At 44.0% G+C, this 13897-nt stretch overlaps 1 protein-coding gene across 40 annotated transcripts in view; it reads left to right on the top strand.

Annotated features, from left to right (window-relative positions):
* CLIP1 (CAP-Gly domain containing linker protein 1) overlaps positions 1 to 13897 on the top strand; it is a 102810-nt gene that overhangs the window by 68323 nt on the left and 20590 nt on the right. For all 40 annotated transcript variants that reach the window (XM_083418988.1, XM_083418983.1, XM_083419006.1 and 37 more), the window contains 2 exons: positions 3383 to 3489; positions 9370 to 9484. In XM_083418988.1, the coding sequence (XP_083275114.1) occupies positions 3383 to 3489; positions 9370 to 9484 (222 nt within the window). The remainder of the gene's footprint in view (positions 1 to 3382; positions 3490 to 9369; positions 9485 to 13897) is intronic.

Genomic DNA, 13897 nt, shown 5'->3' with positions numbered 1-13897 from the left:
TTATCAAAGGACAAATGGCCAGAGCCTAAATCCTAGTAGCCTTTGGTAGAGGGAATGCCACTCGCTTTTCCCTTTTGTTGCCCCAGGGTGCTGAACATTATAGAGAATGTGCATCTTCTGGTGGTATCTATAAATAATTTTACCTCGGAACAAATGAAGCTGGTGTATGTAGAGTCAGACAGAGGTCTCCATTCTGTTTACTCTGAGTGGTGACAATTCTCCAAGATCTCAGGCAGTTTCCCATCCATGTCTGGTTCTGGGCCCTTATCCTGGGAGCATGAGGCAGGAAACCCATCAAAAGGAAAGCAGTGCACAGCCTCCGATTATTTTATTTACAATCTGATTTCCTTCAGTATTGTTAATTGGCCACGAACAATACTTAAACTTGAAAGCCTCCCTATTACTCAGTTCACTTTCTGGACTGTGGAGGGCGTGTCGGCTGCCCTGGCGCCCCGCAGACAGTGGCGTTGCTCCTGCACGGAAGAAAGCCCTGGAGCTGCGTTTCCCCAGCCTGGTGTTCCCTGTTCCCTACAGCAGCAGTCATCAATGCTACTGGAGATCATAGAGCATTCAGGACCTTGAAGCCAGCTAATGCCAATGGTTGATTGCTAGATAGCTGAAAATTAAAATCCAGCAGCTCTGTAATTCTTACAGAGCATCTGGAGATTATCTGTTACATAATAAAACACAATGCTGAGTGCATGTGAACAGACTAGGCTTACCAGCTGCTAGCAAGCTCTTACAGGGAAAATGAAACCGCCATAAATAAAGGCTCGAGGTCAGTTTGGACCAACATCAGATTCATTGAAAGGATGGTAGTCTCAGCACCGCCAGCTCAGTGCTTCTCTCTCTGAGTCCCTCTGTTTAAGGTACTGTAGCAGCTCAGGGTAGAGGGCTTTCTTTTGTCTGGGCGCACTCCATCTGTCATCTGCTGCTAAATGTGTAGGGGTGTCAAATTAGGGTTGTCTGCCTTTCATCGTTGCTGCCAATTAATGTTTGATTAATATCTCTCCTTTGATTGGGCTCTTAATTCACATTAGAAGTTTTATGGTAAAACTTCTTTGCAAGATGGTTTATCTAATTATAAGCTAGCTGGTTTGCCAGGTTGGTGGAACTTGTAGCTTATTAAGCTTAATACATTTTACTTTTGGAAGGTGCCAGAAAGGATTTGACTGCCAATACTGTACTGAACCTGTTTTAAAGCAGACTCTGAGGTGTGCCACAACTTTAAAAAATGGAAAAGTAATTGAAATACCAATGCACAACCCTCTTGTTTTCTGACAAGTGTAGCTATATTAAAATGATTCAAACAGGCATTACTTACCTTAGATTCAGAAAGGTTCTCTCTGCAAGTCAGATTAAAACTATAATTCTAAGGCAGTAATGCTTATGTGAGTTTTATCCTCTTCCCCTAGCAATGTGTTCGGACTTTGATTGCTTCACTGGATTAATATATTTCCCCATTTGCCTTTATAGTCCTCTCCTTTGAATCATATTTAAAGCATTCAGAAACCCTAGATTTTGTTCTCCCTTACTTTTGATGGTCTGAAACCTGAAGCAGCCCTGTTCTGTACTGTTTAGTATTTACTGTTGGTTGTGCCTTAGGCAGTATTCAATATCAAAGAGACTGTTGTGTGGCCAGATTGGGTAAGGTATTGAACAAGGCATTGGAAACGCAAGACACAGTCTCCTGAATCTTTCAGGTTTTTAAAAAAGAAGCCACAGGGTGCCTAACTGGCTGAAGATTGTTACACTGTGGGACGCAGAATGCAAGGTTAACCTCTTTTCTTATACTAGTTCCCTAAACTAACACACACACACACACACACACACACACCCTAGACTGCTATTTTCACCATTTTGAAAAACAAGCTGCTTTCTGTAATGTGGTAAATAAGTTTTGTTTTTTTAAATAATAAAAAATGCCTCGCCTATTGCTACAGTCTCAGTCCAATTCATAGAATCATAGAATCATAGAAGAGTTGGAAGAGACCACAAGGGCCATCGAGTCCAACCCCCTGCCAAGCAGGAAACACCATCAGAGCACTCCTGACATATGGTTGTCAAGCCTCTGCTTAAAGACCTCCAAAGAAGGAGACTCCACCACACTCCTTGGCAGCAAATTCCACTGTCGGACAGCTCTTACTGTCAGGAAGTTCTTCCTAATGTTTAGGTGGAATCTTCTTTCTTGTAGTTTGGATCCATTGCTCCGTGTCCGCTTCTCTGGAGCAGCAGGAAACAACCTTTCTCCCTCCTCTATGTGACATCCTTTTATATATTTGAACATGGCTATCATATCACCCCTTAACCTCCTCTTCTCCAGGCTAAACATGCCCAGCTCCCTTAGCCGATCCTCATAAGGCATTGTTTCCAGGCCTTTGACCATTTTGGTTGCCCTCCTCTGTACACGTTCTAGTTTGTCAGTGTCCTTCTTGAACTGTGGTGCCCAGAACTGGACACAGTACTCCAGGTGAGGTCTGACCAGAGCAGAATACAGTGGCACTATAACTTCCCTTGATCTAGATGCTATACTCCTATTGATGCAGCCCAGAATTGCATTGGCTTTTTTAGCTGCCGCGTCGCACTGTTGGCTCATGTTAAGTTTGTGGTCAACCAAGACTCCTAGATCCTTTTCACATGTACTGCTCTCAAGCCAGGTGTCACCCATCTTGTATTTGTGCCTCTCATTTTTTTTGCCCAAGTGCAATACTTTACATTTCTCCCTGTTAAAATTCATCTTGTTTGTTTTGGCCCAGTTCTCTAACCTGTCAAGGTCGTTTTGAAGTGTGATCCTGTCTTCTGGGGTGTTAGCCACCCCTCCCAGTTTGGTGTCATCTGCAAATTTGATCAGGATGCCCTGATCATGTAATCCTCCAGCTGCTTTTAAAAGAAAGCAAAATAGATGAGAGCCCCCTCCTCTGGCACAGAGCAAGCCAGTCTTCTGTAGAGACCTGGTGGTCCTGGGATGACCAGCAGATTGTCCTTTAGTGACAACATGAAAACAGCCCCCTCCCCCCGCAAGGCCCTCCCTCAGGTAATTCATGGCATGGAAAGAATAATGGCCTTTAAACGCCTCTTTAAAGCTTAAATGCTTACCAGTCTTTCCTGGATTCTCCCTTTTTAATTTGTTTTGTTTTGTACACAGATCAGTTTTATTTGTGCAACAATGTTGTGTTGTGTACTTTACCTTGTTTTTATCTAAAGAAAATGATACTGTTTTTTGTATTTTTATTTTTCTGTAAACTACTTAGGAATTTTTACTATATTAAGCAGTATTAAAAATGGATAAATAAATGAAATGAAATGCCTCAGCCCCCTTGGTCCTTTCAGTCCCCCAGAATAGGAAGCCAAGTCTCCTTCTTGTTTTCTTTTCTCTTCCAAGTTGGATGCCCTTAAAGGAAGTGCCGTAAAGAGCAAGGAAGAGCTGAGCAAGTCTCAGGAGCTCCTCAAAACCGAGAACAAGAAAATGGAAGAGATGAGAAAAGAACTGTAAGTGTTTAACTCTCTTACTCTTTATGTGAGACTCCGTTTATTATTCGTGAAAACAAAATGTTTGTTCATGGTGTATGAGGGATGTTTTCAGTTGTTTAAAAAAATAGTGGAGAAATTGTGTAGCGAGAACCATTCTTCCTTCTGAAACTTATGAGGATAGCAAAGAATGACTAATATCTTTATTTAAAGGCACAAACTTTTTTGTTTTTAACGAGGGTCCACTTCATCAGATGCAAGGTAACAGTTCCTGCGTCAGGAGACAGCAGTCCACAAAAACCAATGTTGAGTCTTTAAAGTGCCACAAGACTCTTTTAAAAAAAGATACAGTGGTACGTACGCTTCAGGTTACATTCGCTTCAGGTTACAGACTCCGCTAACCCAGAAATAGTACCATGGGTTAAGAACTTTGCTTCAGGATGAGAACAGAAATTGTGCTCCGGCGGCAGCAGGAGGCCCCATTAGCTAAAGTGCTGCTTCAGGTTAAGAACAGTTTCAGGTTAAGAACGGACCTCTGGAACGAATTAAGTACTTAACACGAGGTTCCACTGTAGTGGTAAAAATTATGCAGTTATGGGTCGCTGAAAGTTACTGGGCGATACCGATTGTTAATACAAATCATGTTATGTCGACTGCTGTGTTTGTGTTTACTGATTTGAAAGTATGCGTAGTTTGGCCACCTGGGGGCATGAGCACTTTTCAGATAGGGGCTTTTCCTCTCTCCCCACATTGTGCACACACAAAGCTGATCTCTTTCTTTTTTTCATTGCTCTGCTTGTTACTAATCCTGGTAACAGCATTACTGGTATTGCCTTAGACTTAGAGGAACAATCCCAAGCACAGATACCAGAGAATGTGGAATGCTTAATGCTAAGTGATAAGGGATTTTGTTTGCAAAAAAGCCTTTATTTTTAATTTCCAGCAGGGTGGTGATGATTTGTTTCATTTTGTGTGGGATTTCCTGCCCACCCCCATATTTTGCATGAGCAGAAACAAACATGTTGGTTTTTCACGACTAGCTGTGGGAGAGATGCAGGTTCAGCCAAGTTTTGCAGTCTCTGTGGGCAGAGAGGGAGGCAGCCTCTGTCACGGAAAGCACTGTATGCTTCAAATTCAACTCACAGTGGTCCCTCGTTTCTCTTTAAAACCAAGCCAACCCCATATTTGCATATTTGAGAAGCTATTTGATGGTGGGGAGCTCTTGATTTCCAAACCAATTTATTTGCTCTCAGGAGACATCAAGAGGAGATAATTATTTCCAGGGTTGTGTATGGTTCAAAAAGAACCAGGAATGAATGCTGCTCAGGGTTTCAGAACAGAACAAGTGTGATTGAATCAGTCAGGGTTCAAAACTATGTAGAAAAATGTTATTTAGATTTTATTGCAAGATGCTGAAGGTGGGAGATTACTATTGAGTTGGTTGATGCCTGTCCTAGAGTTATCCTTTATCTATGTGGTCAGATTTTTGGTAGAAGTGGAAAGAAACCCAGGCCACAGATTTCTCAGGAATGTACTTAGAGTGTGCTCCAGATTCTTCTTTTGCAGCAACCATCGATAGAATTTTCCCATGCTGAATGACATATTTCAGACCCATGGATTGGAGGTTCTCCACTACCCTGTTAAAACATCTCTAGCTGCTCTACACAGAACTCTTTTGACGTGTTAATACATGCAAGAAATATGCCTTTACAATTGCATGTTTCACACAGCTACAAGTGCCAAGGAACTGAAACTGGCCTTGGCTCCCCACCCAGTGGTAAACATGCTTGCTACCACATAACGTGTGGAGTGACTCTCCAGGGTTTCTTTGGGGGGGGGGGGGACACCTGTATCTGAATGCTGGTCTAGCCAAGCCAGTCTTGGCCATACTGGGCTGGATGCACAACTGGTCTGGCTCAATAGAAGGCATGGGTTTCTCAAAATCAAGTCATACCAGACGAATTTCATTCCTTTTTTTGATAGAGTTACAAACTTGGTAGATCAGGGAAATGCTGTGGATGTAGTGTATCTTGATTTCAGTAAGGCTTTTGACAAAGTCCCTCATGATATTCTTGCAGAGAAGTTGGCAAAATGTGCACTGAAGGAAGTAGCTGTTAGGTAGAATTGTAGTGGGTTGATTGACAGAACCCAAAGCATGCTCACTAATGGTTCCTCATCATTCTGGAAAAAAGGGACAGGTGGGGTACTGCAGAGTTCTATCCTGGGCCCATTGTTGTTCCATGACTTAGATGAAGAAATTGAGAGGGTGTTCATCAAATTTGCAGATGACACCAAACTACGAGGTACATCTAATGCCACAGAAGACAGAATCAGGATTCAAGGTGACCTTAAAAGGTTGGAGAACTGGACCCAAACTAACAGAACGTATTTCAATAGAGACAAATGTATTCCTGCACTTGGGCAGGAATAACCACAAATATAAGATGGGGTACACCTAGCTTACTAGCAGTACATGTGAAAAGGATCTAGGGGTCTTAATAGACCACAAGCTTCACATGTGTCAACAGTGTGATGCAACAGCAAAAGGGCTTAACAGAAGTGTCGTGTCCTGATCAAGAGAAGTAATCGTCCCATTTTATCAGACTGCACCTGGAGTCCTGTGTCTAGTTCTGGGCACCGCAGTTTAAGAAGGATATTGAGAAACTGGGACATGGAGGGCAACCAAGATGGTGAAAGGTCTGAAAACCAAGCCTTAGGAGGAGCAGTTGAAGAGGCTGGAAAAGAGGAGACTGAGAGGAGATCTGATGGACGTCTTCAAATATCTAAAGGACTGTTACATGGAAGATGGAGGAAACTTGTTTTCTCCTGCTCTGGAGGGTAGGACCAAACCAATAGATTCAAGTTACAAGAAAGAAGATTCTGACTCAACAGTTGGAAGAACTATTTGACAATAAGAGTTGTTTGACAGTGGAATGGATTCTTCCACCTTCTGAGGATTTTAAATCAGAGGTTGGATGCTCATCTTTCATGGATGCTTTGGTTGAAATTCGTGCATTGCAGAGGATTGGACTAGATGACCCTTAGGGTCCCTTCCAACTCTACAATTCTATTATTCTTTCTCCAAAAATGTCTATTAGTGGGCCTCATTCTTACTCTCCAGCAATCCAAGCATCACTCAAGACCACTTATAGAACAAGTGCATGGTTGCTTTTTGAGGTGACAAACCAAAACAGCTAGAAAACTCTTAGATGTTGGAACTCCTAATGCAGATGATCTCAGGGCTCTTCAGTGTTGCTGACACTGATCGTTCACCATAAAACATTTTGAATTTGAGCTGGGTGGCTGAGTCTTTTGGTTATGACCCCTCTGTGGATGGAAATTAACCCAGGAGCACACTAGATGGTGTGCTGCTTGCACTGTGCTGATTCCTGATGCTTCCTGCACTGCTTCTCTCTAGTTCAGTGGTTCCCAATTAGCTAATTACTGAGGACTCCCTATTTATCAAAAGCCAAGCCACAGACCCCCTGCTTTAGAAAATTTTGGTAACTGTGGTAGTTACCTCTGCAAAGCAATTTTTTGAACAAAATATGAGGTGGCCCCTAATAAGCAAAGGATTTTAGGTACATAGTAAAAAAACAAACAAACAAACAAACAAAACCCAGGGCTGAGCGATATCTGGTTTTCAACATCGGAATATATCAGCAACTAAACATCACGATATTCCAGTATATCACAATGTCTGAAATCAGGCGTGGGGATGAGGGAGGGAGCAGCCATAGAGATCGGGTGGGTGGGGAGAGGAGAGGAAGCGGAGGCACCTTCATCACGTGGTTTGAGTCGGAGGGCACAGGGATGGAGCCTTCATTGGCGGGGCAGCCAGTCAAGTTGCATGTCCTCTGTGGCTGATGCTGCTTTCCTGCTGACTGAGAAAAGCTGCTCTACCTCAGTGCTAGGGGAAGGTAGTGCCACTGTGCCTTGACGTGAGGGCGATCAGCTGTCCTGTTCTCCGTCAGCATAAGGGGAAGATAGTGCCTTGCAATCGGTTGCCCTGGTCTCCCTCAGTATGAGGGAAGGCAGCTCAGATCAGCAGCGTTATCGGCTGAGATCATCATGCGATGTCGGCGGTGCCTTGAAATTGGCTGCCCTGCACTCATATTGCCGTGTCATTTTGCCGAGTCAAAATCGTTAACGCTGTGTGATTTCAAAACCAATTTTGGCCGATATATTGAAAAATTGCACAGTGCTAAAACAGACCATAAACATCATGATATTACCATGCAAAAATGACAAAAATGTAGTTCAGGGGAATGCAAGAGATGGAGCTGTGGACCCCCTGGGTGCGTTCCGTGGACCTCCAGGGGGCGCTGGACCCCTATTTGGGAACCACTGCTCCAGTTGTTTGCCACTAGGGAATGATTAGCAAGCAAGCAATGTAGTAGTGCAAGCCATAAATGTTCTCATATACATGCAGAAGGCAATTTGTGGGCTTTTGCTTCTTACCCTCCAAGGTACCTGGTTGATCTTGTAACACAACTGACTTAGTTTAGTTTATTTTCATCTCCCTCTTTCTTCTGGATGGCTGTGGAATGTTTGCCATTCACAAGCAGCAGAGAAGCAAAAAGCTGGGAGAGGAGGGAGAGAGTTGGGAGTTGGGAGTAGAAAGTGCTGAAAACCCACCAAAATCAGCCCTAAAACAAGTCTTGACAATAACATAGCTGCCACTTTGTGAGTTGTCTTTATATATAATATACCGTATTTTTCGCTCTCTAGGTCGCACCAGACGATAAGACGCAGCTAGTTTGGGGGGGAGGAAACAATAAAAAAATAATTCTCTAGCTGTTCTGGCTTCTGGGATAGCCGCTGAAGCCTCTCCCGGGCAGCGGGAGGAAGGCTCCCCCTGCCCGGAAGAGGCTGCCCGCGGGTAAGCTGCCCTCTGTACCTTCCCCCATCTCCCACAAGAACCGCGCGCTCTTTAAAGGGAGTGCGGTTCTTGGGGGCTTTTCTGGGAGGTGGGGGAAGGGACAGAGTCGCACGTCCTGTCCCTTCCCCCCACTTCCCGCAAGAGGAAGGCAAAGCCTTCGCAGGACAGCAGGGAGCCTTTGTCCCGCTGCCCTACGGAGGCTTCACGGGGGCTATCCAAAAGCCAGAATAGCTAGAGGGAGCGCTGCACAGCGCTCCCTCTATCTGGTCTAGCTTTGCGCGAAGCCTCCGCAGGGCACGGGGAGCCTTCATCCCCGTGCCCTGTGGAGGCTTCGCGGGCTGTCCCAGAAGCCAGAACAGCGAGACGGAGCACTGCGCAGCGCTCCCTCTCTCTGTTCTGGCTTAGCCGCGCAGCCTGCATTCGCTCCATAAGACGCACACACAGTTTCCCTTACTTTTTAGGAGGGAAAAGGTGTGCCTTATAGAGCGAAAAATACTGTAAACCGTATTGCATATTTCACCTTGCACCTATTGCAAGATTGTTGAGCGGGGTTTTAATTAGAAACAAATTGCTGCAACATCTGGGGACTGGTTGTGTGTGTGTTGTTGTTGGGGGGGATTGTGGCAGTCTGCTGCCTGAACTCTTCTTCAGTCTCTCTCGGCTCACACCATTCATGAGAAAAGAATCTTAACACGGTTATACTTGACCCAGCCCACTTACAGCTATGATAAATGTGTGTATTTGCTTTTTAAAAAAATGTTTCAAATAGCATGGAAAGTAATTCATTTAAAAAGAAGTGATTCCACACCTAGCATCCACTGCCTTCCTTTCGAAGATCGATGCTGGACAGAGGAGGGCATTTGGGATGTGGGTTGTCACCTTATTAAATATCTCATCAAGCATGAGATTTTCTATCTCTTGCTTTTTTTTTGCAAGCTGCAAAGCTGATTTCTCTCCCACTGTTCCCCTCCCTTGCCCTTCTTGTTCCTATGGCAACCATGCGCTCTCTGTCTTCACAGAGAGGTACTAAAGCTGGTAGAGGCTGAGAAGTCCCAGCAGCTTGCCGTCTTGCAAGAAGAGAACATTAAACTTGCCGAGGAGCTTGGCAAGGGGGAAGTCACCAGTCACCAGAAGGTATGTCCTTTCACGTTGACTTTCCAGAGGTGGAGTTTGCTGTAAGCGAGTTTTTAAGAGCTAGCCATGCTCTTCCATTCGTGTGTTTGTGTGTGTGTGTGTGTGAGAGAGAGAGAGAGAGAGAGAGAGAGAGAGAGAGAGAGATTGATTTCGGCACATGCTGATGATTGAGGGAAATTGTCTTTCAGGGTATAAATGCCAGGAAAGCAGCATCAGCAACAAGGCAACGAGAACTTAAAATGAATTCAGTGTTTCTTGTGGTGTGATCTCTTGTGGGCGGCTGAAGCTAGCAAAAGTCCACCCTGACAGGAAAGCCAGTCTATCTCCAAGGTGCTACGGTTGTGGCTCTTCCATTGGGTTTTAAAGTATTTGAGCACAATATCTTCAAAGATATCCAAGAAAGGGGGGAAATTGCATAATGCCCAACAAATCCTTTGCAGGAGAGAGGAGGTTTGATGGAAAGAAGTGTTGATTGTTAGCAGGGGTCTACATCTATTGGCTTTAGAGATTGGTCAGCCTTTCTGTCAGTGGCTTTCCTTACGTTGATATCTCTATAATGGGGTTTTCATCACAGTGACCTTCTGAAGCTGCTTGCTGACTCCCCCCCTCCCCGCTCCCAAACCAACAGCACACCCCGGCACTAATTTGTAAAAGGGATCTTTGAGCAAGTGAGCAAAACTGTTTTTAAGTATTGAAAGCTGTGTTTGATGATTTTGAATTGGAATGTGTGCAAATGAGATTCATTGTGCTTGCTGTGAGATTTGCTTGGGATAGATGTGTGGTCATTTAGTAGCTGTATAAAACCTCCTTCATACCATTTATTAACATATACATATAGTATGGGCCTTTCACGCACAATCTCTGTTGAAATGAATGGGAGCTGGCCAGGGTCACACGCTTGGTGCTGACTCAAGGGATCTGTGTTCTGCTTCAGCCTTGGCACATCACACACAAGCAACTTTCAGCTAACTTCTAAGTCAGGGATCTAAGAAAAACTCTGCAATGGCCCCAACACCTTAGAGAGCATATTATGTTCACACAATCTGTCATCATCTTTTCATCCTTCTCCTCATTGCATAGTACGTGTATTCATTGCAGAGGTAACAAGACGATCCAACCTGTAGTCAGAACCAAGTATCTGGGTACATCTTCTTAATATCTTTCTAATTTTGCCACCATGCATCATGTTTTGAAGTAATTTGCAATCACATTTTGATTTGGGTTAGGGTTTTTGTGCGAGAGGAATGAGTAGGAGACAAGCATGGATTCTTCTACAAGCTTTAATTTGCAATTATGAGGACTAGGAACTTGGTTATTCAAAAGAGAAGCAGATGTCCTCAGCAACCTAGGGATATGCAGAATGCCCAAGCTTTGTCATTAGTATCGCTTTGGGCTTGAAAACTATATCAGCAGTAGTTGGGAAGCTGAGAAGAAACTGGGACACTGAGGAGGCAGAGAGCCCGGGCATTACATTTCAGCCTCTTACAGCAATTCTTGTCCTTTTGTCTCTTGGGAAAACCTGCAGGGGTCCCTGGACTAATTAATGTGAACTAAAATAGTATGTAGACCTTATTGCAAGCACAGGCTCCGGTGCTGGACGTGTACCAACAAAGCACTCTGGATATGGCTTGCAGACATACATTTTAAAAAAATTAAATTTTAAATTTGATTTGTAAGCAACTTTAAATTGTTGGATAAAGAGGGGGCACTAATAATGGCTGTCTGCTCAAGGCATGGTAGTCATGGAGCTAAATACGTGGTAAAGCCTAGTGTAGCTGATTAGCCCAGATCAGCCACTTCTGCAAGGCATCCCAGTGCTCCCTTTCAATTCAGGAGCACCCCCAGCCCAGCAGAAGCGAGTAGCTTACCAAGTTGGTGGGTAAGGATTGCTGAAGTGGAGGCAGCCTCTCTAATTTACCTCTCTAACTTCTTAAAATTCAAAATCACACCAGGAAGCACAATTTGCCAGTCCCTTCTCCTGCACAGGCCCTCTTGCAATAAAAAGAAGTTGCTCACCTATCTGCATTTCCGTTGCCCCCATTACATAAGGCTTCGGAAGGGGCTTCCGGGTGGTGGGTGTTGTGGAAATTGGTTAAGAGAAAGAGCTTGACCCAAAGTTAAACCTGGTCCAAGGACTTTCTGCCTCTTCTTCACCTTCCCTTCTGCATATGACAGTTGTTGGCAGAGAAGTCCTAGAGTAAAGAAATCTGGTAACTGGAATTGGAGTGTTAGCCTAGGAAGAATATCCACCTACCAAGTTAGGGTGCCAAGGAATGTGAATTGGCTAGCCCTAAAACGTAAGTGAAACATGTTCATTTGCTAAGGTTTTTTCAACAGTGTTGTGAGCAACCCTGGATGTTCCTTGGAACCTTATCAAAAAGATCAGTAATGGCAGCCAAGTCCATTGGTTTATCATTACCACTATAACTCAGCAAGATGTTCTAGGGCGCACTGTTAGCTCACACAGAGCAGTGATGAAACCTGACCAGCACCCATGTAAACTGAGTGTGTGTACGGTTGTCCGGCCCCTTGGGCCTGAAGTCTCCAGGTACACCCACCGCCCCCAGCTGGCAGGCTGCCCTACCCAGGCTGCCTAAGCAGGTAAGAAGGAGTGATCCCCTTACTTCAGCTGGACCTGGGAATACAGTGGTACCTTGGGTTACATACGCTTCAGGTTACAGACTCCGCTAACCCAGAAGTAGTACCTTGGGTTAAGAACTTTGCTTCAGGATGAGAACAGAAATCATGCTCTGGGGCATGGCGGCAGCAGGAGGTCCCATTAGCTAAAGTGGTGCTTCAGGTTAAGAACAGTTTCAGGTTAAGAACGGACCTCCAGAATGAATTAAGTACTTAACCCAAGGTACCACTGTACCCCCTTTCACTAAGATTTCTGACTTAAATTCCAATGAGTAACCTATTTGCTCATTTGTTGGACCTTGTGTTTTCTGTTTGAAAATAACGACGACTGTGCTTAATGAGATCACTGAGGCCTGATCCATGACATCTCCAGGAGCCGCCGCCCCCAGGTCTCAGGTTTGGCCCTGAAATCTCAGGAAGTGGGAGGCTCCTGACCTGGCAGCCATGCGTGTGTGCCCTAAAGGAACTCTCTGGTTCTATGGCGGAGAAGCCAGTGTGGGGAGGGTCCCTGAAGACCTCTGCTTTAGAATGTACGTCAGAGAAGGGCTTGCATAAAATTCAGATGGCCAGCCTTTCTTTGTCCAGAGGAAGTTAGAAAGCAGTAAATGAAAGCTGTCCAGAATGAGCTTATGAGTGAGATTTAATGTCTTTAAAACTAGCAAGATGAGTCTTCCACTTACCTTGCAGGTATTGTTGATTGGTACTGCTATGATAACAATATAAATTCTGGCCAGTATCTGTTAGTGAATCTGTATATGCCTGAGGCATTTTGCAGATTTATTTGGTATTGTTTCATCAGTGTTTTACATTTACATCTGAAGTTTGTGTATTTGAATAGAGGAAATATGGGTGTTCTCTTCATGGCTGCTTAAGTAATTAGCTGCTTTGTAATTAATTAAAGGATATTCAATCATATATTAGACCCTTACCTTGGGGAAATTTTCTGACTTGCAGTATTTCAAATCTTTGTGGGGCAGCCCTTAATTTAAAATTAGGAAGTTTTATTACTTTAAAAAATTAATCCTCCATTCTACGTATTTTTTGCTGAAAGAATTTCCCATAATCCATTTGGTCCTGCTGGGGGTAGCATATGCAATGTTTTTCGGTTGATGGGGGCAGGGAGAAGGGCTACTGCCAGAAATTCTCAGCAAGAAGCAAAGGTCTTTTCTTGGATATATTAAAAATAAATTGTAAAATAAGTATGTCATATTCAGAGTTTTTGTGGTGGTTATTTATATCACATAATATGTAGAGATGTGGTGTTCCTAAGTAGTAAGTACATGTAGTCTGGCTGCACCATTTGAGTGGGAGAGGGAGTTGATACTTTCTCATCCAACACTGTGTACGGCAGACCTGTTCCTCCATGAATACTGACCCAGCTCTAGGGCATTATAAGGATTTTCAGACTGTGCTGAGGTTAAACTGGCAGATTATTATTACTATTATTATTATAGTTAGTAATTTATTAATATTCTTCCACACAAGTGCATCAGAGGCAATGTACAGTAGAAAGAGGAAAACAAATACATGTTTTTTTTTTAAATCAAAAGAATACAAAATAGACACCCATGGCAGAGAACCGTTCATCTAGCTGGGAAAACCTATTGGAACAATTGTCTTCAGAAGGTGCTGTCCAGAGGAGACCTCTGAGGGCTCCCCGTGACAAGCTATTGCCAAAGATGCCCCTTGAAGTCAATTGGGGTGGGGGCATGGCATTGGTGGGTGGAGCAACAAATGGGAATTTTACCTTTTTGCAGTAGGTTACATCTCTGCAGC

Source organism: Podarcis tiliguerta (assembly GCF_965153285.1).
Source record: "Podarcis tiliguerta genome assembly, chromosome: 16".
In the NCBI taxonomy this organism is placed as follows: domain Eukaryota; kingdom Metazoa; phylum Chordata; class Lepidosauria; order Squamata; family Lacertidae; genus Podarcis; species Podarcis tiliguerta.
This window is presented reverse-complemented; position numbering and strand designations above follow the sequence as displayed.